Source organism: Gadus macrocephalus, chromosome 11, assembly GCF_031168955.1.
Source record: "Gadus macrocephalus chromosome 11, ASM3116895v1".
NCBI lineage: Eukaryota > Metazoa > Chordata > Actinopteri > Gadiformes > Gadidae > Gadus > Gadus macrocephalus.
The window spans coordinates 3972094-3998220 of record NC_082392.1 but is presented as its reverse complement, the minus strand read 5'-3'; the positions used below and the strand labels follow the sequence as shown (position 1 = coordinate 3998220).

General features: G+C 50.5%; 1 protein-coding gene across 1 annotated transcript in view; it reads right to left on the bottom strand.

Moving 5' to 3' along the window:
* LOC132467258 (rapamycin-insensitive companion of mTOR-like) overlaps positions 1-25927 on the bottom strand; it is a 30356-nt gene extending 4429 nt beyond the window's left edge. The window contains exons 1-35 of the mRNA XM_060064437.1: positions 25797-25927; positions 25630-25677; positions 24400-24497; positions 23010-23074; positions 22573-22704; positions 22131-22194; positions 20856-20982; positions 20295-20464; positions 19803-19870; positions 18828-18895; positions 18642-18724; positions 17303-17390; positions 17037-17127; positions 16847-16913; positions 16623-16703; positions 16168-16268; positions 15842-16007; positions 15425-15526; positions 14547-14593; positions 14101-14236; positions 13441-13640; positions 13188-13314; positions 12618-12782; positions 12183-12259; positions 11960-12038; positions 11760-11869; positions 11510-11597; positions 11072-11164; positions 10869-10975; positions 10120-10349; positions 8031-9216; positions 3522-3781; positions 1890-2090; positions 1088-1243; positions 90-213 (exon numbers count right to left, since the gene is read on the bottom strand). Of these exons, the coding sequence (XP_059920420.1) occupies positions 90-213; positions 1088-1243; positions 1890-2090; positions 3522-3781; positions 8031-9216; positions 10120-10349; positions 10869-10975; positions 11072-11164; positions 11510-11597; positions 11760-11869; positions 11960-12038; positions 12183-12259; positions 12618-12782; positions 13188-13314; positions 13441-13640; positions 14101-14236; positions 14547-14593; positions 15425-15526; positions 15842-16007; positions 16168-16268; positions 16623-16703; positions 16847-16913; positions 17037-17127; positions 17303-17390; positions 18642-18724; positions 18828-18895; positions 19803-19870; positions 20295-20464; positions 20856-20982; positions 22131-22194; positions 22573-22704; positions 23010-23074; positions 24400-24497; positions 25630-25677; positions 25797-25845 (5054 nt within the window). The 5' untranslated portion in view covers positions 25846-25927. The remainder of the gene's footprint in view (positions 1-89; positions 214-1087; positions 1244-1889; positions 2091-3521; positions 3782-8030; positions 9217-10119; positions 10350-10868; positions 10976-11071; positions 11165-11509; positions 11598-11759; positions 11870-11959; positions 12039-12182; positions 12260-12617; positions 12783-13187; positions 13315-13440; positions 13641-14100; positions 14237-14546; positions 14594-15424; positions 15527-15841; positions 16008-16167; positions 16269-16622; positions 16704-16846; positions 16914-17036; positions 17128-17302; positions 17391-18641; positions 18725-18827; positions 18896-19802; positions 19871-20294; positions 20465-20855; positions 20983-22130; positions 22195-22572; positions 22705-23009; positions 23075-24399; positions 24498-25629; positions 25678-25796) is intronic.
* Positions 25928-26127: the final 200 nt, after the last annotated feature.

Below are 26127 nucleotides of genomic sequence, written 5' to 3'. Positions count from 1 at the left end.
CCCAGCCCTAGTGTGCTTGTGCGTGCTGTGTGTCTGTATGTGAACATGTCCGTGTGCCCGTGTGTGCGTGCGTGCGTGCGTGTCCCTACGTCAGCAGCCCCGTCTCGTGGCCCTTGGTCCCGACGGAGGAGCTCAGGTTGACGATGAGCCGCAGTACCTCCTTCCTCAGCAGGGGGCGACAGGCGGGGGCGTCGTCCAGCAGCGCCCTGCCAGCTGACGCACACGCACACAGGAAGAGGAGGCGGTCAGCGTCGCTGACCCGGTGTGTGAGAGCGTGGGGACTATGGTCGATGAGACACACGGATACAATCTGTAGGCCGAATAGAGGCTATAAAGGGAGGGCAGGGTTCCCCTCCCAAGGTGTGGCTCTGATAGACACAGCTCTAACAAGCCCTCCTTTATTCCCTCTCTGGGAATAAAGGTCACTTTATTACCCACTACCCGTTTATTATGACGCGACGGATCTCTGATTACTTCCTGTTTGTTTGGTTGGTTTGTATTCTTTTACTACCATGACGACTGTTGTAAAACAAAATGCCCCTTGGGGACAATTTACTGGAACTCTATCGAAACCCTGCGTATCACCGAACCCTGACCCTGCACATCACCTGTCCCAAACTCTGAGTATCACCTGTCCCAAACTCTGAGTATCACCTATCCCCGGCCCTATGATGGGTATCACAGTAAAAGGCTGTTTAAAAAAGGCCGTTAAGACCAGGGTTTCGACCAAAGTCCATGATAAAGTGCTTTGAAGCCTTCCCTGTTGTCCCCCACCAAGGGGTCCACGGGTAGAAGTGGTGAGTTACCCCCAGATTGAGGACATTGTGAGCACACCAACACAAACATTGACATCAGGGCGACTTACGATAAGTACATTTGTCAAAGGAAAGAGAAACGACAACAATATACCGCTGTCGGTGCACAACAAAGCGAGCTACGATAAGATGCTACACAATACTAAGTACCGGTACTATTATTTAAATACAAGGACATACGACATCCAATGAGTGCGTAGGAGGGGTGTGTGGGGGGGGGGGGGGTAAGGGGGGGGGGTAAGGGGGGGACAACAGAAGCAGCTCTCTCTCACCGACGACGACGTCCCCGGGCGTGGGCGTGCTGCTGCACACGGAGCCCTGGGACACGGCGGCAGCGCTGCAGCCCAACCCCCCCGAGAAGGACGGGGGCATGGCCTCCAGCCGGTGGCCCCCGCTCTGGCTGCTCCACGACGCAAACTCCACGTAGTCTGGGGGGAGGGGGGGAGGAGGAGGGTTAACATGGCACACAGCGGGGTTGGGGGCGTGTCCTGACGGGTGCGTCTGAGCATGTGCGGGGTGGGGTCAAGGGTGACGTTGGAACGGTTCATATTTTAAAATGGCGTTCTGACTGTTCTTCTCCAGTGTTATGACGGCGTCGTGAAATGATGGACCAATGGGGGTTCTACAGGTTCTCCCCAGTTTTACTATGAAAGGTCATAAACATAGAAATATGATATCATAATGTCCCATGATGTAATAAGTAGGCACAATCTGACACTAGTTGAATTGTGAAACAGATAAAACGAAGGAAAGAGGATTTATTGGTGTGTGGCGTCACAGAAGGGAGTGTGTGTGTGTGTGTGTGTGTGTGTGTGTGTGTGTGTGTGTGTGTGTGTCCGCACACAGTATCCAGTGAGCATGGTCAGGCGCCACTCCCTCCCATCCCAGTTTACTGCCTCACAGCAGTGCGTGTCAGTACGTGCTTGGCCAGTCACCGGTGCGTGCGTGTGCGGCTTGCATGCGCGCGCGCGCGCGCGCGCGCGCGTGCGCGCGTGCGTGCATGCGTGGCCACTCACCAGTGTGGGAGTGTGTGTGTGTGTGTGTGTGTGTGTGTGTGTGTGTGTGGCCACCCACCGGTGCGCGAGTGCGTGCCGTTGATGAGCAGCTGCGCGGGGAAGCCCATCACCACGGCGCCCACGCAGTACAGGCAGTTGTCCTCCGTGTGCTCCTGCAGCCCCGAGTCGTCGCTGCCCGCCGGGCTCTGGCCCTCGCCGCGGCTGGCGATCAGCTCCGAGATGCTGAACTGCTGCCGCAGCACGGGGATGGGGGGGCGCTCTGTGGGGGGCAGGGGGAGGGGGGGGGGGGGGGGGGACATGGTCAGGTGGGCGGGGATAAGGTCAGGTGGGCGGGGACATGGGGAGATGGGCGGGGAGAACAATGTGGGCGGGGACGAGGTAAGGTGGGCGGGGACACATTCAGGTGGGCGGAGACACATTCAGGTGGGCGGGGACAAGGTAAGGGGGCGGGGACAAGGTAAGGGGGGCAGGGTCAGTGACGCATGCAGGCACCGACTGAGTCACTATTCAACAGTATTATTATTGCACTTTAAAGCGCTTGATCTTACTCTTCAACATTAACTGCATTTATTTATTTATTATTATATGAACGGTTGAATTTGTCCCTTTTGCCGACGTAAGGAATGGTGTCATGATACACTACTGGACTATAACACACCAGACTACAGCACACAGACCACTTTGCTAGTCTATTAGCAAATACAAATATCAAAGCACATCTCAGTTGGATCGTGAGTGAATCAATCAATCAACGGGACGGCAAAGTACGAAGGAATTCGATGGAGAGACTATATTCATGCTGTGAAGCTAAGAATGACAGCTTTTCGGTAACACAACGTGCACGCTCACCAAAATACTTATTTCGATGCCAATGCATCACAAGGGGAAGCACAAGGTGACATGCCAGTGCTACTGGAAGCGCGGTGATTGACAACCTCGAGCAGAGGTTTTTTGACAGCCGCTTGCTGCTCTGTGTCACGGTACCTACGTGGGCCTTACCTTCATGATCTTAAAGCTCGCCCTGCCCCATATAACGTCAATAGGGCGCTATTATTAGCGCTCTCTGGCAGTAAAGAAACTATAAAGAGCCTTGAGATCCTGTTTGATGAGTGCTTGATGTGATTGAATGCAGAACAGCAACCTGCTCCTTAATAAGGTACGAACACCCAAGAAAGATTTCCGTAAATGTAAACGAGAGACCATCATCTAATGGTTTTTCAAAAGGTTTTGTTTTTTAATTGTTTAATAACGAGGGGCCATCATCCTATACGTTTAGTTTTAAAAAATGCATTTTTGTTTGTGAGTGACCATCTTCGAATATGTTTTGTTTTTTAAAAAATGTTAACGAGGGACAATCAACCAATACATTTTGCTTTAAAAAATGTTAACGAGGGACCATCATCCAATATGTTTTGCTTTAAAAAATGTTAACGAGGGACAATCATCCAATACGTTTACATATTTTTTTGTTAACGAGGCACCATCAACCAATATGCTTCTTTTCTTAATTTTTGTTAACGAGGGACCGTCAACCAATACGTTTTGTTTTCTTAATTTTTGCTAACGACGGACCATCAACCAATACGTTTTGCTTTTCAAAATGTTAACGAGGGGCCATCAACCAATACGTTTTGAAAAAAATAAATAACGTAGACAAATGTCATGTCTTCATCCATGAATCGTTGCTCACCGTCTCCGTCGCCGAACAGGAAGCACTTCCTCTCCTCGGAGGGCGGGCTGGCCCTCTGCTGGAAGTAGGGCGCGTCGCGGACGTGGAACATGTCGCTGATGCACACGGGCAGGGCCAGGCCGATGTAGTCGTCGCTGCAGCCGTACGTCACGCTGCTCACCATGGAGCGCACCGAGGAGCAGCGCTGCAGCGTGCTCTGGTTGATGGGGCTCAGCAGCTCCTCCTTGTCCAGGGAGGCGAAGCTCAGCGCCTTCAGGAACCTGGGGGTGGGGGGTCAGAGGGGCCACGCGTTGGGTAACAACGTAAGGTGGGTGGGAACATGGTGATGGTGGCAGTGGGGGTGATGGTGGTGGTGCTGGGGGACACAGTAAGGTGGGCAGGGACACGTTGAGGTGGGCGGGGTCACGGTGAGGTGGGCGGGGACAAGGTAAGGTGGGCGGGGACAAGGTAAGGGGGGGCGGGGACAAGGTAAGGGGGGGCGGGGACAAGGTAAGGGGGGGCGGGGACAAGGTAAGGAGGGCGGGGACAAGGTAAGGGGGGCGGGGACAAGGTAAGGGGGGCGGGGACAAGGTAAGGAGGGCGGGGACAAGGTAAGGGGGGGCAGGGACAAGGTAAGGGGGGGCGGGGACAAGGTAAGGGGGGGTGGGGACAAGGTAAGGGGGGCGGGGACAATGTAAGGGGGGCGGGGACAAGGTAAGGGGGGGCGGGGACAAGGTAAGGGGGGGCGGGGACATGGTAAGGGGGGCGGGGACAAGGTAAGGGGGGCGGGGACAAGGTAAGGGGGGCGGGGACAAGGTAAGGGGGGCGGGGACAAGGTAAGGTGGCCGGGGACAAGGTAAGGTGGGCGGGGACAATGTAAGGGGGGTGGGGACAATGTAAGGTGGGTGGGGACAAGGTAAGGTGTTGATGGTGGTGGTGGTGGTGGTGATGGTGGTGTTGGTGTTGGTGGTGGTGGTGGTGATGGTGGTGGTTGTGCGCAGGGAGAGGTAGAGGTAGAGGAGGGTGATGCTACGAGATGGGAGAATGCTAGCTAGGGCTAGGTCACCAACCGAGGGACCCCCAGATCTAAACAAAAAGCTGGATTGACAGGCACTCTGTCGGAGACTACCGGCACTAGGGACCGACACGACTGCCGGTCTGTGGGAATGGGCCCAGGAGGAGGAGACAAGGGGAGGAATTTGATCAAAACCAACCTACAAACAACGGGTCTACAGGAGAAGGAGGCTCTATACAAATGGCTTGAAAGCAAAAAGGCAGGAAACAGTGGCTTCTATCCACTAAGCTGGCTAGCTAGTGTAGGCCGAGCAGGCTCAACCCACCAGGGGTACACGGCCTGGGACAGCCTGCGGTAAGGCCTGGGCTCTTCAAACATCTGCAGCCTTTCAGATTGCCTGATGGGGCCCGGCATGTCCACACACACGTGCACACACATACAAACGCACACACAAACCCGCTTAAGAAGAGCGGCTGCAATTTCTTCACGCTAGAACATTTGGATACATTTGTTGGTCAGAGAACAAACTACAAAATATCAAGACTCTTAACGAGAATGACACAACATGACGACACAGGCTTCACAGTCACAGGTCAGAGCAGGACCGAACGTCAGGGGGGGGGGGGGGGGGGGCTTACCGTTCATCTGACTCACAACGAACAGACAACTCAAGCCCTCCCTCTAGCTGTGGGACCTTATGCAACATTTGGTAGACTAGCACTGGGTCTATGGAAGCGGGACAAGGAGCAGTAAACAGACCCCTAGGGGACAGTAACCAGACCCCTAGGGGGCAGTAACCGGACCCCTAGGGGGCAGTAACCAGACCCCTAGGGGGCAGTAACCGGACCCCTAGGGGGCAGTAACCGGACCCCTAGGGGGCAGTGGGTAGGGGGGGGGGGGGCAGTAACCAGACCCCTAGGGGGCAGTGGGTAGGGGGGGGGGGGGCAGTAACCAGACCCCTAGGGGACAGTAGGGGGGGGGGGGGGGCAGTAACCAGACCCCTAGGGGACAGTGGGGGGGGGGGGGGCAGTAACCAGACCCCTAGGGGACAGTAGGGGGGGGGGGGGGCAGTAACCAGACCCCTAGGGGGCAGTAGGGGGGGGGGGGGGGGCAGTAACCAGACCCCTAGGGGACAGTAGGGGGGGGGGGGGGGGGGGCAGTAACCAGACCCCTAGGGGACAGTGGGGGGGGGGGGGGGGGGGCAGTAACCAGACCCCTAGGGGGCAGTGGGTAGGGGGGGGGGGGGCAGTAACCAGACCCCTAGGGGGCAGTGGTGGGGGGGGGGGGGCAGTAACCAGACCCCTAGGGGGCAGTGGGCGTGAGGAGGCTAACGACGCTACAGGAGTCACTGCATTGACCTCCGGCGCTAGGCGTGTGACGCCTCCTCTGATTGGAGGACGCCGGGCTCTAGACTACGACGCTTCGTTACCGGCGCGGCGCAGGCCCGACCCAACGGCCCCCCAGGGTCCGGGAGAGCCGGCGGTACGGGGCCTCCAGAGTGCACGGGTCAGCGCACGTTTTCCTCCTGTCAGACAGCCTGCGCACACCAACACACACACACACACACACACGCGAGCACGCACACACGCACGCACACGACCACTAGTAGCTTGCCGCAGCGCAACAGGCACAGAACGGACACGCGCGCACACACACACACACACACACACACACACACACACACACACACACACACACATGCCAATCACAATTTTCGGACGTTTCAGTCATTTATTTTACTACTTTTTTGCTACACATGGAGTTTTGACATTTGAATCACATCAAGCTGCCGTCCTACAAGACAACAGGTGTAGTGAGGCTGGACTAGTACTAACTAGGGCCCGACCGATTTAATCGGCCGATTATAGCCTTTTTGAAAATAATCGGCATCGGCCAAAAAGACGCAGATTACAACCGATTTTTTTTTATTTTTTTTTTAATAAATGTTATTGCGATTAGTATCCTGCAGATTGCGCTCCTACTCGCCTTGCTAACTAACAACTTTAGCTGGAGTAAAAAAGAGGAGATTGAATTTTACCGTACAACATGAAAGCACGCTCGCTCAGGCAGCTGCGCGCTCACCTCACCAATGTACACAAGACGCGTTGTTTGAGCATGTTGTGCCTGTTTTTCTTTAGGTCCCAGGCCATGTTAATTTGTTATACTGTAGACTCTAACGGTGAGACCATACTGCTCAGCACGCACGTGTTAGTCACTGCTCACGAGCGCAGCACATTGGGAGTTAGTTATTTATTTTACATTACACTCATTTTTGACTGTAAATGTATTCTAAAACACTCAAAGGTTCTGCATTCAATTCACATATTCGTCAAAAGTGTTTAAAGTATATTTAAGGTATCAAAAACTACGTTTTATATATATATATATATTTTTTTTTTAATCGGCCGATTAAATCGTAATCGTAATTTTTCTCTGAAAATAATCGGCATCGGCACTCAAAAATCAATATCGGTCGGGCCCTAGTACTAACTAGACTACAACCACAAGACGACCCCTAGGTCTACCACTCCGTGCCTCGGGGCCACTACGGTACACTAAAGGCCTACACGGGGGTCCACTCAAGCTCTACGGTCTACCGAGCGGCCACACCCACCGCGGGACCAGCGTCCGGGACATCCTGCGGTACGGACTCGCACCGGGTTCAGCGGCACACGCTTCGATCCAATCAGACAGCCTGAGGGGCGGGGCATAACGTGTGCAGAGCATAAAACGCACACACACACACACACACACACACTTATTCAGTACATGTGTTACACCGGCTAAAGAGGACGTCCCCGCCTTCCTTCCTCTCCAGTGCATCCCTATCCCAGTGTCGTCGTCCCCCCCCCCCCCCCCCCCCCCGCCCACAGGAGAGAACCCCCCGTTACCCCGGCCGTCAGCCAAGCCACAGCAGGGGTCTAGGGCTGGGCGATTAATTAGATTTTGATCGCGAATTCGATTTAAGCGTCAAACATTCAATAAATCAAAATAATAGTACAAAAAAATTCAAACAATCACAAAATTATGTTAATTTTGTGATCGTTTGATTTTTTTTGTACTATTATTTTTATATAATGTTTTATAGAAAGGGCAGAGCAGCTGGATACCTGTATATTATTTCAGATTGGAACATTTTATTTTTGACCATTCTGTGTATTTTTTTAAGGCGAAATTTCAAAGTTCTCAGCTACAAAGTTATTTTTGGGGAGAGACATGCTGAATAAATACACCATGTTTTCAAACTCAAAAATAATCGTTTGAATAATCGTGATTTCAATAGTGACAAAAATAATCGTGATTATGATTCTTCCCATAATCGAGCAGCCCTACAGGGGTCCAAACACTCGTCAAGCACAGAGGCTAAGAAACGAAAAACCAAATGAGATTTGCCAAATGGGGAAGAAAAAGTACGAATCCCGTTGTTTTAAAGGCAAACAGCCACACACACCGGCCCCACTTTGCATCGCTAACCTCCGGGTGTCACTCACTCATCGGGGGGGGGCGGGGCCTACCTGCGCGGCGTGAGCCGGGAGTCCAGGCTGCCCGTCTTCATGGTGATGGTGTCGGTGAACAGCACGTCCTTGGCGGGCGACGCCAGCGCCTCGCTGTGCGACATCGACGGGTGGATGCGCTGCTGCTGCAGCCGCTTCAGCGTGGCGTAGCCCAGCGCGTCGCGCGGGCTGGTGTACATGAAGCTGCAGTCCGCCAGGCTCTTGATGTTGGCCACCGACGGCGACTTGAAGGAGTGCGCCCGGCGGGGGAGGGTGTGCGACGAGCCCGGCGGCACCAGCGCCACGGCGCCGGCCTTGGGCTCGTCGTGGCCGTCGTCGTGGCCGTCGTCGTGGTCGTCCGACTCGGGGGACTGCGGCGACAGCAGGGTCAGCAGCGTCTTGTCCGTCTTGGCCGACACCACCGTGTTGAGGCTCACGCAGTCCGCCGAGTCGGGCTGCTCGGGGTCCGCCTGCTCGGGCCCCCCCACCGTCTCCCGGGACGGGCTGGAGCTCATGGAGCTGATGCCGCTGGTGGTCGTGTCCGTGTTAAAGCTCTGGCTGCGGCTCTTGAACTGAGTCCCGCCCCCGCCGCCGCCCCCCCCTCCTACTCCTCCTCCTCCTACAGTGGAACCGCCCCCGCTGACGCCGCCGCCGCCGTCGCCGCCCGCCAGCCGCTCCCGGCTGCTCTGCTCCCGGCCGCCGCCGCCGCCGCCACCGCCGCCGCCGGGGGGGTCCCCGGCCGCGTGCCCCGCCCCGAGGACCCCCAGCACCAGGCCCCCGGACGACCCGCCTCCCCGGGTCAGCCTGCCCTCGGAGAGCTGCTCCTCCGAGTCGCCCCGCGTCCCCACGAAGGACGTCTCCAGGCTGACGGTGGGGCTCTTGGGCACGGCCCGGCCGTTGAACATGGGCGTGAAGACGTCGCTCTGGCTGGAGCTGAACACCGAGGGCTCCGTGACCGTGCGGTTCCGCCGCATGCCCATCTTGAGCTCCGTGGGCGTGTGGGAGCCCGACGGCATCTTGGGGTCGCTGGTGGAGCGCAGCTTCTTGCTGGGCAGCGACAGGGAGTTGATGAGGCGGTTGCGCACGAAGCGCGTGGAGGCCAGGATGGTGAAGGGGCTGCGCTCCTTGGCCGGCTTGCAGCGCAGGTAGCTGGACTCGTCCAGGTGCTCCAGCACCTCGCACTTGTCGTCGTCCATGATGTACATGCCTGCGGGCGAGAGGCCAACACCGACCTTAAGAAATGTCCTCAAGTGGATGCTTACTTTTTTTTTTTTTTATGATTATTATTTTTTTTTTTAATAGTCGAAACTAATTATTAGTAACAAATAACTGAAGCTAACTTGCCCTATGATCATTTTTACTGGCTCTCGCTCAAAGATTCAGTTATTATCAGCGTTTGAGCATAAAAACAAGGACTTTTGGTACCTAACATGTTTAATCATTAATTTGAACGAAGACAAACTGAACAATCTCCCCTGCAGACAGCCATGTACAACACTGGAGGATTTAAAAATAGTATAATGCAAAATATACATTTATGTCTCTTTTTGTAGCATCGGCCCAATCGTGTGCTAGTGGGTTGAAAAGTTGAACACTCCTGACGGGACATTCAACTGGTCATAGACCCTCAGCCAACCATTACTGTCAAACCCTTCCATACTTCTCTATGAGCCAACCAAACACGCTTGTCCAACAGTTAGATGTAATAGAACACGAAACGCAAATCGCAAAGGAGCGATTACAATTTTTTAATAAATTGATTGAATGACTTCTTATAGTTACTGACAGGAATCAGTACGATTTATATTTATTTTTCTTTTAAGATTCTATAGTTAAATAAAGTGTTATAACATCAATTCATCTCAACACATCGGCCTGGCCTAAAGGCAACAGCAGTTTATAAGTTGACTGCTTCCAATGTTGTGTTGGTCGTACTAAAGAATGTTTTATTTCCTTTTTTGTGAATAATACAGAACATAAGGAACTTAATAAATGAAAAAAAAAAACGCACATTAAATCGCAAACGCAATATTGGTAAAAAATGTATCGCAATTCGATTATTTTGCCAAATCGTCAAATCGCCCAAAAACAACCCATCCACGCTACTCACTGGGCTGCGACTCGCTCTCGCTGTTGTGGCGCGAGCTGGTGGACTCGGAGTTCAGGCTGAGCGTGCTGGGCACAGAGGACAGCTCCGAGGTCAGCATGGCGTCCACCTCCTCGGGCGTCACGGGCCACTGGGTTCGCCGGCTGTGGCGCACCGCGTCCCAGCCGTGCTGCTTCAGCACCTCGCAGCCCTGCCGGGTCTTGGAGATCACCCCCAGCACGTACACGCACGTCCTGCACACACACACACACACACACACACACACACACACACACACACACACACACACACACACACACACACACACACACACACACACACACACACACACACACACACACACACACACACACACACACACACACACAAATATACTGAAATGTCTGCAGTGGAGGGAAACTAAACCTGGGACAAACCTATCATACATGTTGCATGATCCGTTTCTATAACCCTTTCAAGCTCATGATCATCATAAATTGATAAATCCAAAAAACGAAACTTAAATCAAACCGAATGCGGGTCAAACCATGTGGGAGATTTACAAAACCAATCTGTTATGCTGGTCTCGGAAACTGTGTGGGGGGGATGGAAAAAGATGGTGTAGGTTGGAGATGTCGACTAAGTGCGATCCAACGACAACAACAGAAATTTCAGAAAACCCCTCTCTCTTCTTCTCGTGCCTCCCACACGGCGTGGGCCGTCACAACAACAACAGCACGTCATGACCACGGGCGTTCACCACAGGCTCTTACCCCCGTATGGACAGCACCTCGCAGTGCTGCGCCATGGCCAGGATGTCAGGAATGACGTTCTCCTCCTGCAGGAGATTCAAGCCCCAGTTGGAGGAGCCGATGTTGGCCTGTAGGGACAGAGAGGGGGGGCTCTCGTTAGATCAGGGTGAGTAGTAGACAGGGTGGGTGTGAGGGGGGGGAGGTGAACGCAAACGGGTGCCGACCAAAGCCCAGAGAGCCGCCTTCAGATGTTTGATGCCCTCCCAGGTGTCCAGCATCGGGGAGCGGACCGTGTAGCTGAGGTCTGGAACCACACTCTGAGGAGGAGGAGGAGGAGGAGGAGGAGGAGGAGAAGTGGAAGGAGGAGGAGGAGGAGGAGGAGGAGTTGAAGGAGGAGGAGGAGGAGGAGAAGGAGGAGAAGGAGGAGAAGGAGGAGGAGGAGGAGGAGAAGGAGAAGGAGAAGTAGAAGGAGGAGGAGGAGGAGGAGAAGGAGAAGGAGAAGTGGAAGGAGGAGGAGGAGGAGGAGGAGGAGGAGAACATCAGGAGGTAGTTGTCATCACCCCGCCTCAGTTATTTTCTGCGCCAAAATAACCTAAGCTAAATCCTACATGACATTAGTGTAAATGTTGTTGGGGGGGGGGGGGGGGGGGGTGTGTGGGTACCTGGACCTCCAGCAGGTGGCAGCCTGTCTTGTCGTGGACCAGCTGACCGTACAAGTGCACAGGGAGATAGACGTTTGGTCGTTGTAACCTAGAGTCATGAAAAGGGGAGGACGGGTTAAGCAAAAAGTTCTCAAACAAAAGAACTCAGCGGACGATTCGTGCAGCCTGTCCCCAAGCAGCAAGCGGTCTAAAGAGCGAGGTGCTGGCTGGGGGGGTGGGGGTGAGCTCCTACACCCTCTCTCTCCCTCACCTTTGGTTGCTGCGCCTGACGTAGTTGTCTCCGTCGACCGGCTTGCGGTACGTGGTCAGCGCCTCGTTGAGCTGCTCCTCGATGAGGTCCACGTACTTCAGGTTGTACTCCTGCCACAACACAGGAAGCCCGTGTTTAGAGTCCCACCACCGTCTCACACGTGGTCGTCTTGAGCGGCGGCTGTAAACGGGGGGTCTTACCTTCTGCCATCGGTCCAGCTGTTTGCTCACATAGCCCCTCTCGTTGAGGTAGGAGAAGCCCTTGGGTATGGAGAGGAACCTAAACACGCGAGGGTGAGAGCGTATCCGTTAACGCTGTGTCACAAGCCCTTTCCAAAGCAGTCACTTCCGAGACTTTGTGGACGAGCGACTGAAAGGATGCTGTTGTCACGACATTGTGTGGTGTGGTGCGGAGTGGACCGACCTGAGGAGTAACAGCAGGCCCTTGTCCCCCAGGTGGGACAGAGCCGGTTTGAGCTGGATCAGAGCGTGGAGGTTGGCCTGTGAACCAGCAAGACACGCCAGGTTAGACAGAACACGCATACACACACACACACACACACACACACCGGCATGAACAGCAAAGTGGAACCATGCTCAATCTACCAGCTGACATACAAAGCTTTTCTTTTTTTATCCAAACACTGAGCAGTGCTGACCATGTCTGTCTCCCCCACACACACACACACACACACACACACACACACACACACACACACACACACACACACACACACACACACACACACACACACACACACACACACACACACACACACACACACACACACACCCCTCCCTCGCTAGCATCATAAAACGTGATTGTGAGTGAGTGAGTGTGTGCGTGCGTGCGTGTCACCTTGTCCTCGCAGGCCTCGTCGAGGATGTCCAGCGCCTCCATGGACACGGCCTTGCTGTGGTCGTGGAGCTGGGTGACCAGCAGCTCCATGCCCCAGCTGCTGAAGAACTCCACGCCCGCGCGCAGCAGCACGCGCAGGTGCTTGGTGGCGTACAGGCGGCCGATCTGTGGGGACAAGACATGGGGAGGGGGGGGGGGGGGGGTGTGAGTCCGGTCCATAGAGTGGGATAGAGCGGACAACAGGTTTATGGATCTGGGAGTGAGAGGGAGAGAGTGTGTGAGAGAGTGGGAGAGTGAGTGTGTGAGTGAGTGGGAGAGTGGGAGAGTGTGTGTGAGTGGGAGAGTGTGTGAGTGAGTGGGAGAGTGTGCGTGAGTGGGAGAGTGTGTGTGAGTGGGAGAGTGTGTGAGTGAGTGGGAGAGAGTGAGTGAGTGGGAGAGAGTGTGTGATTGTGAGAGAGTGAGTGAGTGAGTGAGTGAGTGAGTGAGTGAGTGAGTGAGTGAGTGAGTGAGTGAGTGAGTGAGTGAGTGAGTGAGTGAGTGAGTGAGTGGGTGGGTGGGTGCGCGGCCTACATCGGTGGCTGCGGTGAGGATCTTGGAGAGGATGACTCTGGACAGGCCGTCGCGGCTGTAGTCCAGAGTGGAGACGGTCAGCTTGAGGACAGCGTCCTGGTTCTTTAACGAACACAGATTCAGCAGGCTGCAAGGGAGGGAAACGGAAGAAGAAAATAAACTTCACTTGACAATAAAGTCATTTATTTATAAAAAAAAATTGAAAGACGTCTATTTTAAATTTTTTGGTGCGGGCCCGCCCTCCCCGACCTACCACTGAAACAGGCCGCACTTCTCCAGCAGCTTGACGCCGTGCGGGTTGGCCGAGAGCGTCCCCAGGAAGAGGAAGTAGTGTTGGCTGAGGGTGGTGATGAGGCCGTTGCTCTGCAGGCTCCTCTCGGGCTTCTGCCCCGAGGACAGCGACAGCCAGGCCACCATGTCCTTCACCAGCTCCTCCAGGTAGCCCTGGCCCTCCTGCTCACGGCGACGGCGACGGGGGGGGGGGGGGGGAGGGGAAAGAGCGTCTTGGTTAGGGGGTCACTGGACTATAGGGCATCTTTATTTGAACCACAATAACTACCTCATAACATTGTGAAGATTACTTTCTGTATAATCTAGTGCGTCTATATATGTTGTTGTCTTATTGCACTATTATTATGTTATGTTATATGTTTGTTGTCTGCTTTTTGCACCATTAGGTTATTATTTTATGTGTTGATTGGTTAATATATTAATAGCGCATTTGGAGGATGGGGAAACGCAATTTCGGTCCTCTATATAACTTGTTGCATGGTCGTTCTGACAATAAAGTTCACTTTGACTTTGACTTTTGAGGGTACCGTGATCAACAAAGGAACCGTCATGTCCACCATGTAAAGGTAGGGTGTGTGTGTGTGTGTGTGTGTGTGTCTGCGGTGGGACGGCGTTCTCTCACCTCGCCGGACTCCATGAGGAACTCTATGAACTGGCAGCCCACCACGGTGAGGTGCCGGGCCCGGGAGTGGTCCAGCTCCAGCCCCGCGTACAGCTTGCTGCTGGGCTTGTAGAAGTACAGGAGCCGCCGCACGAACCTGGAGGCAGCGCCACAGAGAAGGGTCTTTTTAGATGGATAATGGATCGATCATTTTAATCATCCTTGGCAGGAGACGACAGTGACACTGCAGCTTCAAGACAGACAATCACCGCACAATTCCTCCGATAGCTTCCATACTTAAAAAGTTAAAAATACAATCAATAAATACTAAAATAAAGTACAAAGTTAGTTTTGTGCATGGTAAAACCTTAGTTTAAGGTGGAAGAACAGGCAGGAGGTGGGTTTAGGGCTAGATGGCGGGGATGGGGAGGGGGGGGGGGGGGGGCTGATGTAGGGGGCCGTCTTACTTGTGCATCTGCTCGTCTTTGTTGTTCCTGAGGTTAACGTTTGGCCACTGAGGGAAGAGACACACGTTATCATGTGAGGAGTGAACACACAGGTCCGCACATGGTCGAACTTCAGCAACGTGAGAGCATGATAACCGGGCGTCTGGTCGTAACGCAACGGGGGTACGGATGAACCATTTGGGGAAATAATCTAATTATGCGATCATTTTGACCAATATCGCGAATGCGATTTAATATGCGATTTTTTTAATTCATGAAGCTCCTTTTGTTGTGTATTATTCACTACAAAAGAAATAAATCATTCTTTAGTATGACCAACACAACATTGGAAGCAGTCAACATATAAACTGCCCTTTCCTTCAGGCTTGGCCGAGTTGTTGATATGAATTTATATTATAACATCTTTATATTTAACTATTGAATTGTAAAAGAAAAATAATAATAAAAATATATTATTTTATAATCGCAGCCTTTGCGATTTCAATATCGCGTTCTATTACATCGCGATTTCGTCGCGTGACATCCACCTCGATGAGGCCGATCACTGATCGGGGACTTGACGAGTGGTGCTGTACTCGTAGCTCTAGCGGTTCCAGGCTACAGATAACTCAGCATAAATTTTTATTTTAATAAACGTTGAAGTCTTCTAAATGCTTTACTTTTTACAAAGTTTGTTTTTTTGATGATTCACCCACAGATGTTTAGCAAATCGGTTGGTTGGTTGGTTGATAAATCCCCCTCTAGTGGGCATTTAGTGTAAGGACCCCTTGTAACGAAGGCTGCACAATTTAAAACGGTTTGCAACAATCACACAGAAACATAATGAGGCTTTCAGCTACAGACGAGTTCAGGTTATGAGACATCGAGTGAAGGCCCACCTTGAGGATGGTGGCGATGAGCAGCCAGTTCCACTCCAGATTGTGCTTGTGGTTGAGAATTTGGCTGTCTTTTAGGTTCGTCATCAGAGCCTCTTCCGTGTCCTACACACAATAAAGAAAAACCCAAATAAGCAAAAAGAGACGCCTTCATGTTGTACAATAGTGATGCATCAAAAGGAATATTTGTGTTACATTAACTGTTGGAAGCCAAATTTCATAAAAACCGCAGTAATATATAATTCAGTAATGTACAATGGCTACAATTAATAAAATACCAAATTACTTATTACATAAGTGATTACATAATTTCTGTTTTTAGATCAAATATCATCCATCATGTTTTGGGCTGTTTTTCAGCTAAACCTTAAGTGAAATGTCCAAAAGTAGGCCATCGTCTGCCGTGCGTCTGCCACGTACCTTGATGGCGTAGATGTCTCGGTGTGCCCGCGTGTGCGTGTCCCTGCGGCTGTGCGCCGACAAAGACTTGCGGATGATGTGGTCCAGGTACAGGCTGCAGGGCTTCAGTCCCTGCTTCTTCTTCTCATGGAAGCGCTTCAGCTGGTTGACCGCCCCGCTCGCTCGACTGGAACAACACGGCACCGGCAGATATGAGTGGCAGGGCTTGAGATATTCTCTCAGACAACCATCACAGAGTCTGACACGGTTAAGTGCAGGAGGGGGCAGGAAGCGTTTGTGATGGGAAACAGAACTCGTTTGTGCTTCCGTGCCATGTCCGAACTCACTGTCTTTTCTCCGGGGCGATGCCGAAGGAGGCTGCCATGTTGATGAGGGTGGGGAGACAATGCAGGTGGTGGCTGTGGGAATGAGGCAGGATAGTGTTGGCCTGCACAAGAAAAGGGTGGAGAAGAGAAACAATTGCCACTGATATTACCTTGCAGCTGAGAGGAGCAATAACACACACCAACTGATCATTATTGGCCGATATAAGCTAAACATGTGAAATGTCTTCGGCCGATCAATAAGAAGATAGCTTTTTCCAGGAGCCAATCAAGTGACTTCCACTATCATCCATAATATATTAAAAGGTTATTCATTGTTCTGTCTTTTAAATGAATGTCTGAATGATGAAAATGACAATTCTAGCCTATATTTCACTGTTTAATGTAAATTAAATCTGTGATTAGTAACGCCCTGAAAAATCGGATTGTTGCATCCCGTAACACCAACGTTCCATTACCATGTGCAGTAGTTCTCCCAGGAGAATGGTGGCTCTGACAGCAAGCTGGTCCTCACTGCTGGTCACCACTTCAACCAGACCCTAGGATGGTCAGGGGAAACAGCAACATGAGCAAAGATAAACAAGATAAGAAGTGCATCCGTGAAGATAAAATGGACAAAAACCAAGACACTGGCCATCCCCGTTTGGCCCATACTGCAGGCTGGCAGAGAACATCAACCCACCTCCAACAGGCCCCCAGTGATGAAAGCCGACAGCACCAATGCAAGATAGTTGTCCATCAGGTCAGGCCTGAGCACAAACAAACAAAGAATTAGCAATTGACTTGACCAACACACAACAGCTTCGACCATAGCAGTGGCTATGGTTGCTATTCTCAGCGCTAGCAGAGCCTTGGCAGAGAGAGGAGCTCACCTGGAACGAGCCCGGTGAGGGAGTAGGACCTTGGCCTCAGCGGCCACGAAGCCATCGGAGAGTCTCCAGCTGTCCTGGCCCCTGCTGGGGTCTTTGGGGGGGGGGGGGGGGGGGGGAGGAGGAGGAGGAGGAGATCAGTACGACCCATGACACCCAGACAGAGAGCGACGCGACACGCTATGCAGAGCGAGGCCAGGATCAATAGGAAACTAGGTAGATGGTGTAGCAAGAGGTGCAATCTGAAAGTCAGGGGCGTTTTGACTTACCGACACTGTGCAGAGCTTCTGTGAAGTCTTGGGTTGCAATAGGCAGAGGAAGCCGGAATATCTCGTATAAGACCTCGAGCAAGCCTTTCTGTAGGGGGGGAAATAACATTCAGGAGCCGGTCAGCTTAAACATTTACACACCGTTTTACCTATACAGGCAGACCCAAACTGAGAGTGTTACAAGGTGAACTAAGCAGTAAAAATGACAAACGTTTAACTAATTGTACACCCGTTTCCTTCCTTTAAAGCGGCAATACTCCTACACACTGCTTAAAGTACATTTCATCATTTCAATTCGGATGAAATATTAGACTCTCCTCCCACACACGGCTGTGATTGCAATCGTTCCGCAACTTCGTACTGTAACCGTGTCACCCTACAACGGCTGACCTATAATTGACTCCCGTGTGTTGCACTCTCTAATCACATTGTGATTGGTGGCTGACGCCAACGTTCCCTAGACATGCATTATGATTATTTTCCACCTTTTCCTTACTCTACATTCGCTCTTCTTATTATGCTCAAACGCAGAGATTGACTGCTTGCATTGTATAATTCCAAAACACAATTGTCCCGGAAAATATAAATAACACTCCACATAAAACATAACCTTCTATACCAGTTAGTTATAATTGAGTAAGCCTTTGCAAGAAGTCTCTTAGGAGGACCTCAAAGAAATCTCTCTTCCTTTACTGACAATATAACCATGAGATCTGAACACTGCCCCCATGCCTTATGGCCCGCTTCCCCTCAGTCCCAGTATAGACTAACTCAATCCTTTGGTGTCACCACAACCTCAGCCCGGCCTGGTGTCACAATGAACCGCTCATCAACTCAAGAGACTCAGTATTTGAATTGACAAGTTACTATGCTCCTGGCCTATACTGCTGAGAACGAAAATCACGTACACCCATTGCCTCATCGAAGACGCTTGGTAGTTCGCTGCCTGTATCTTCTCTTGATCATGTTCTATTAAATCAAATGCTTCGGTGTCAAGAAGTGCCCTAAAATTACTTTTTTCCTCAATGATGCAACCCCTTTATGATTCAAAGACATCATAGCTGTGGCAAATGTACTCAGATGTTGCTTTACGTTCATCTCACTGAATTCATTGGCCTCCGTCTCAAGTGGGGGAAAAACTGCTTGGTTCATTTGAAATGTAAAATTCCATCACTACATCAAGGAGAAAATGAAAATGACTTCTAGTTAATATTACTGACTCGCAGAGGTTTGTGGCTGCAACACACCTCTCGTTTGATGTTTTATGATCAAACAATAACACCAACTGCCACCACCGCATTCATTAAAAGAGCCGAGATAAGAGTTAGCCATTACTCACCCTAACTTCCATGTTAGGTATACTGAGTAAGCCAATCAAAGACTGGATTCCAGAATTCCCGGCCTTGCATAAGTTGATAATCCCTGGAATCACAAACCAAGACAGAAAAGCAGCAAGAGTCAAACCACACATGAAATCCCATAACATGCGTTTAAAGTGTAAGTGTGTGAATCATAAGACACGTACCGGACCAGGAACGGAACGCTGCTACTATGGCCATCCGACTGGACAGGAAGCGGGAATCCCGATCCTCCCTGAGGAGAGACCGACACACACATCAACCGGTGAAAACAAAACGTTCATTGAAACACAAGAACCAACACCACAGTAGGGACAACAACATCATCTTAAAAAAACATAATCGTTTATCTGTGTCAGAAGAAAGCTTGCGATTTTTTGATAAAAACCTGGAACTGACTTCATTGCATATCTGTAAACAAAGCACGTAAAGCAATCCTGACAAAAACATTATAATCATGGCTGTTGAACTGCAATGTCATTTCATAAACAATCACAATGAAGGGCTATTTTTAGGGAGGATTTAACACAAGGAACTATCAACGCCATTCACCGGTTGGCACCAACACCGAACCTAAGGTCACACCACATGCGTCCGTTGACGGAGGGGGGCTTTTTGACGTATCCATGTGTTTTCCCGGGTTGCATTACAAAGGCGATTTCATTGGACAGTGTATTTACGTATTAGGTGCATAACGCGATGTGATGGGCCGACGGATCCATCGCTGCCTAAAAAGTTGAACACGTCTCAACTTTTTGACGCGGGCAACAGAGCCGACGGAACAGATGGACCCACAATGCATTTCGAGAGCGCCCCATGCAAAGTCAATGACATCCGTAGACTAGGGTTCGACCGACATGGATTTTTTAGGGCCGATACGATGCAGATACATTTTCATCAGCCTTAGCCGATGACCGATACGCCAATACCGATTTTCATGAACCGATATTTGGAGCCGATACTGCTTTTGAAACAAAATCGGCCGATGCCGATAAACGTACAAATCGCAAATATCAGCTGATAATACCGGTCGGACACTATCGTTGACGGACGCATGTAGTGTGAATGTGAGGGGACAATCCCAAATCGACCACCTCACTCCGAGCCCCCAACCTGCACTCTCTCGAACACACAACACTCACTTGAGCTGCCCTTCTGACGTGTCTGCGTTGTGCCGGTAGTGGAAATCCGTGAATGGGGCCAGGATTTGCTGCAAAGCAAAAGACATGTTCGCAAATATTGACTCAATTGAATAAAGTAACACTCGGGGTTAACACAGAGGGCTGTAAGCAACGCTATAGACATCTCTATTAATATAGACATCCTGCTATTGGCATCAAATGACATCAATGTAGCTATCGTGGCTTGGTGTTTATGGGATGTCTCAATCTGTTTCCTTACACTGATAGTCGGTTTAGAGGAAAGGAAAGTGTGAAGGGGATAGAGTGTGAGTGTGTGTGTATGTTTGCATGCGTGTATGTGTATGTCTGTATGTGTTGAAACTCATCACTGTAAAATCCATAGGACAAGACACACAAAAAAAAAACCTCGGTGTTAATCCCAGACAGAAAAAAGAACCCCTTGTGCGGGCATTAGCATACATTTTACGCTAGCATGGTCGTGCACGCGCGTACCTCGAGTTCCACGTCCGCGCGCACGTACTGGCGTGTCTGCGGGTGGTTGAGGAGGTGGAGGATGGTGGTGATCAGCGCCTCGTTGATGCGGCTCAGCCGACAGTCGATGACGCTCTTGAGGATAGTGCTGAGGCCCCCTCGCTTGGCCACCACCTCCGGGTTCTTCAGGGCTGCGGATACCATCGACGCGTCAGATAGATTAAGCCTCGGACGGGATCCCTCGATCGCAGAAATAGTACAATGCAGGCGACCGCAGCTAGCCTGGGTGTACCCATGCTGCCTTGCACGCGATCTCGAGATGAGGTCTGGCGTTAGCCAGGCTAGACTACTTCCCCAAACGTGCATTCAGCATCAGAGGGCATGAGGCGATTTTCTTGAATTCTGTTCCATCAAAGTCAAACAGAACCTTGAATGTTTCTAATTATTTTCCTTTGGTTCTTAGCCTGCTTATGACCTGTGTGCGTACGAGGCCTTCCAACACTGGAACTACACACAGCTTCCCAGTTGTGCTTGTGTAACACATCCGTCTCTCACTTACAGATGTGCGACGTCTCTACTCACCCAGCTCGCAGACGATGGCGATGGCGGCGCGGACCATGCGGTCCCGCTCCTGCAGTCCGTCCGTTCCCACGGCGATCAGGGAGTTGGCGACCGAGGTGGGGAAGAGCATGGCGTTGACCGTGATGATCTGAGAAGAGAGGGTTCAGGGGCACCAAGGTGAAGGTGTCTTTCACTTGAATAAAACCAGGATCACGGGTCGAATTCATTGTAGTAAGAGTACACTATAATACAGTCGTAGATGTCGTAGTTGTACGCCTCTATAATTGTCTATTCTTTACCTTGATTTCCTGATTTATTTAGAATTGGTTGAAAGGTACTAAAACTGAAGATTTACATCTAGGGCGTTTAGTAGACGCTTTAACCCAAAGAGACTTACAATGAGTATATTTGTCAGAAGAATGAGGACCTGATTTCACTGAAAGCATTGTTAAGAAAAAGTGATCCCAATATGTTTTAGTACACCTTATGCCGCGTTTCCACTGCAGGGTGCGGTTCGGTTCGCAAAGGTGCGGTACGGAATGCGTTTCCACCGCCGAAAGTGGGCGTGACCCGGACTGAGCCGTACTCTTTTTGCCCTCGTCTTCAGTACTCCTCTGTTGGGGTACTGAGACGCCTGAAAGGGTGCCGGAAAATTCGAGCTACACACCCCCTCCGTTGATTGGTCGACAGAATCGTCACTTCCGGGCGACGTGGGGATAAAAACAAACAGACAGCAGCCTCCAAACTTTCGTCAAACAAAGCTTGCATTCGGAAGTTGATTAACTGCCATATGAAAAGCATAAAGGCCAGGAACTGTTGCTGGACGACTTCCATGGTAGCTCTTGGTTTAATGTGTCGCGTTCAACTTTTCCATTGTTTTTATTGAGCAGGCTACACTGTGTCGCGCTGCTATGATGTCACGATGTTTACATAGCTGCCGCGGCGATCGATATCCGGCCTACCATAAAGGGTACTGTCGGCGGTGGAAACGCGACTTCGGAACTGAGCTGGGCTATACCGCCCCCTCCCTACCGGACTGAGGCGAACCGAACCGTACTGCACCCTGCAGTGGGAATGCGGCATTAAAGAGTTCCATGATTAAAGTGACAATATCCTGAATCATCTGTATTTTTTCCAGGATAATCGTGACATGACATTATCACGTTGTCCCGTGCCTACTCCAGAGTTGAGTGTGCTTATGCTCTGTCCACTAAACCAGCAGGCTGGCCCGCATGGAGGCGGGAACAGCTAGATAGGCTGTCGGGAGATTAAAGATTAAGGTGGATTTAATCTCACCTTTCGGACGAGCCTCAGAGCCTGGGTCCTCTCGCCCTCGTTGCTCTGCTGGATGTCGATGCACCTGATTGGACACAAATCATCAACACTTCACCTTCCCCGACAAACCACGCACCACACAGTCATGATAACATCCACCAACCCATCAGCCTTCATCAGAGAAACCAGACAGTTTCCGCTGTCAACTGGCAGCACAATAAAGCTGAATAATTTCTGATGATGTTGATAAGGATTTACTGCTTTTAGATGATCATCGTTACCTGAATTATGATTTGTGCATTGTTATGTTTTGTGTCTTTCTGTGTGGATCCCAGGAAGACTAACTCGCCCCACTTTTGTGACAGCTAATAAGGATCCTTCTATCCAATAAAACAATAAACAAACAACAATTGACTGGTCACGGTGAACCCAAGGAGGGCGCTCTGAGAGGGGGGTTCCTCACCTGGCTATCAAGTAGTCCACCTGCAGCCTGAGAACCTTCTGCAGCACACTGGTGTCTCTGATCAGGTATCGCAGAGCCCGCAGCCCAGCCGCGCGCACCTCCTTCGCCTCGTTCAGGAGAGCCAGCCGCAGGCTGGAGGACCAAGAGCACAGAGCGGTCAAACGGCCACCCCCAGACCCAAGGAAGGAGACTGTATGGTCTGCTTCAGCAGCTTGACCATTGACCAATGGCCATCTTTCAAATTGTTGAAGTTTGTGGCATTTGAAGAACATGTTCAATACACAACAATTATGATCTGTTATTTATTATTAACGATTTCAACCGTCCTGAGGTTTCTCAATTGTTGTTAGGGTAGGTGAGGAATTAAACGAATGGGCAAAATGCATACGCTACAATAGCACTTTGAGGAAGTTCTGACTTGACAATACACTACTTACCAAATGATAATTTCTTCGTACGTAAACCCAAATTTCTCCTCATGGTGGCCGATGCTGCATAGCAGCTGCAATGATAAAAGAAAACGGATTGGGATTTGTCCAACATGACCTCCCCCTCAATGCCGACCCTAAGGGTGTTGCGGTTCAATGAAACCTAATCTGAATCCTATTCCCACTAAACACGTGCTATGACTATACATCGGAACAATGATTGGACCTGCCTGGTCATGTGAAACTTGAGGAAAGACCATAATCATTATAACAATAGCTTTCTCAACTTGACCTTTCATCTTTTTATAGAGTCGGACGGGTTGGCTGAGAGAGAGACACAGAAAGACTGCATCTCCCTTGTGCCAGAGCAGAAAGAGAGGGGGCCTGACAGCACCGGCAGCAGTGCGATGCTGGAGGGGGGGGGGGGGGGGGGGGGCTGTTCCAATGAGTAGTGTGAGGGAGGGGGGGGGGGGGGGGAGGGAAGCACTCTCTGTGACACTTTCCATGGGATTAGTCACCCTCTGTGTCCTGGAATCCTAATATGGAATCAGTAGCCTGGCGTTCAAACTCTCACACATAAGGCAGGCATGCAAGCACGCTCACAGATCGACCGTAGAGTGTGAATAGTTGTAAACAAGACTGTCGGGTGTATTTACAACAGAAGCAACGCTTAACAAGTAAGACAGCCTGATGCCCTGCAGCTGTCATGAAATGCAGTCACTGTGTTGCGGTTTGCAGCATTCGGACATTGTTCTTTTGTATCTGGCAGCGAGTAGCTGAATTGGAACTCATCATTTATACTGTTTGGGAATTGTATTGTTGTTTGCAAGTAACCAACAATAGAATATGTCCGGTGAATTTTTTCTAATAAGATCTATAAACATTATGTAATAGTAGATACAACATAAAGTAAACCCCTAATTTTCTTCCAATGTGCACAGCACAATTATTCTGCAAAGGAACAACTGAACGACATTATAAAAAACACAACGCTATAGGAATTCAAAACGAGTAAAGCGTACACCATCATTGATATCAAGGAAGCTCCACAACACCGATAAGCCTTCAAGCCCTGGTCCCTACCATGATGGGACTACACATAATGCAGACTTAGCACATTAAACCTCTTCACTGCTCCCGTCACACATACACACGCACACTCAAGAGCTCAAGCTCACTCAGTGTCAGCTTCACAATGACACACCGCCTTGTTGACAGCTACAAGCCAATGAATGCGGTAACAAGTAGGAGAAGATGGAACACGCCCGACAGTCGCTTGATCTGTTCCTGTGTGATGTACCGCTGTATGCAAAGCTTGCTATACTAGGATGTCCACCTCCAGATCCAAAACACACAATGAACAAATAAGTCAAGCTAATTAGTTCTAGCAGCAACGTACCTTTATGAAGTTGTTCAGGTGGCCCAGTTTTCGCATGTTACTGACTCCATGAGGCTTGGCCACATTTTGTAGGATTTCACGGAAGTTGTCTGATGGTTCTGTGTGGGGGGGAGGGGAGAGAAATATTTATATCTACGCATACATCTGTATGTGACTGGTGTTTAAATCATAATTTACAGATATTGTTGTGCAGAACCAGGGAAGAGAGGGGCTGGGGCCACTGAGCTAGGCGATTTCATCTTCTTCTTTGTTGGGATTCATACCGAGACAGTTCGACAAACAAAGGGTTTATGTCTGAATATTTTTGGTGAATGAATGACTGGTTATGTAAACCTCCCTAAACAGTGTCTATATGCTGGTAATTCGTTTTCCAGAGGCTAGACACGAGACTAGGAAGGTTTGAGCCTGAGGTCCTAGCATGCATCCGATGTGCATCCGAGAGCGCTTCGTTTTACCAAAAACAAATATTGTAACTATGCATTCCAATGTTATGTATACAGTATGTACACGTCCATACATCTACATCTCTGAGAATGTCATTCGATTTTGTGACTTGTATGTCCCGGAGAATGGATCGAGTAGTCGTAGCGTTACACGCTAGATGCGATTAGGCTACATGCATTTTTATACTAAATCAATAACATTATATCTTCCTAGGAATAAATCATTCAGTTGGTCACATTCATGACATCTGACAGCTTCATTAACCCCCCACTGTTAAAGACGATCCAGGTCTGAGATGACAGGACTCTAGGCTGTGCAGCCAGTGATGCTATTGTGGTTCATCTTGACAGACTGTGTGTCAACAGTCTCATTAAGACCCAGGGATGTGTCCCATCCTTCCCACTACTATTGGCTAGCGGTCGCTACACCAAAACACCCATACAACCGGCTAATACACCGCTTTCCAACCTTCAACTCATCCCAGGATCGCTCAAAAATTGACGATCTCGCCGTGTCGCAAATCAAAACAACAGATCGTCGACATAGCTCGGTAGCATTTGCAGCTAGCTGAAGCTAACTTAGCTTGTTAGGTTAGCTGGGCTAATGCCGTGTATGTGGTCTTAGCCTGCTATGGCACTGCTATAAAACAGTGAGGCGAGTCTGACGGGATGGCAAATGACATGACATGAAAGGGCAGCACGGTGCTCCACTTCAGTAGGGGTTCGTTTAACAGACGGTGCTCATCCATTTTGAGCAGTAATCGGCTGTGATGAAGCCTCTGCTCACCTCTGGTCAGATCCAGCGGTACGTTCTCCTCCCCGCTGTCATTCCGACCTGTCAAAAGCACACGTAACCGACACTGTGAGCAGACACGCAGGGGTCATCGCGTACTTAAGAACCTCTATTTTATAGTGAGCATGGTAAAAATGGCAGTACAAGTTGTACACGCTTACCTCGTAGCCGAAGACTTCGGATAGGACGGCCGCGGAAGCTGGCCGCCATGTTTCCAGGTACACACACACAACACCGGAAACTTCGTGACTTCTCGCGACAAATGCGGGGCCCTGCAGTCCGCCGCTGCTGGTCGAGGACCTCCCATATGGCAGATCTCGGATCTTCTGTCGTCTAGGATCCAGCCTTGATCCCGTTGCACATTAATGCCTTTTTCCAATAGAGAAACATTAGACAACTAATGATCCTTAAACGGTGTCTAACTCTCTCTCTCTCTCTCGCTATTAAATATAATGTATTATGTCTTTTAGTGTCTTTTAGTTTAGGTGTTAT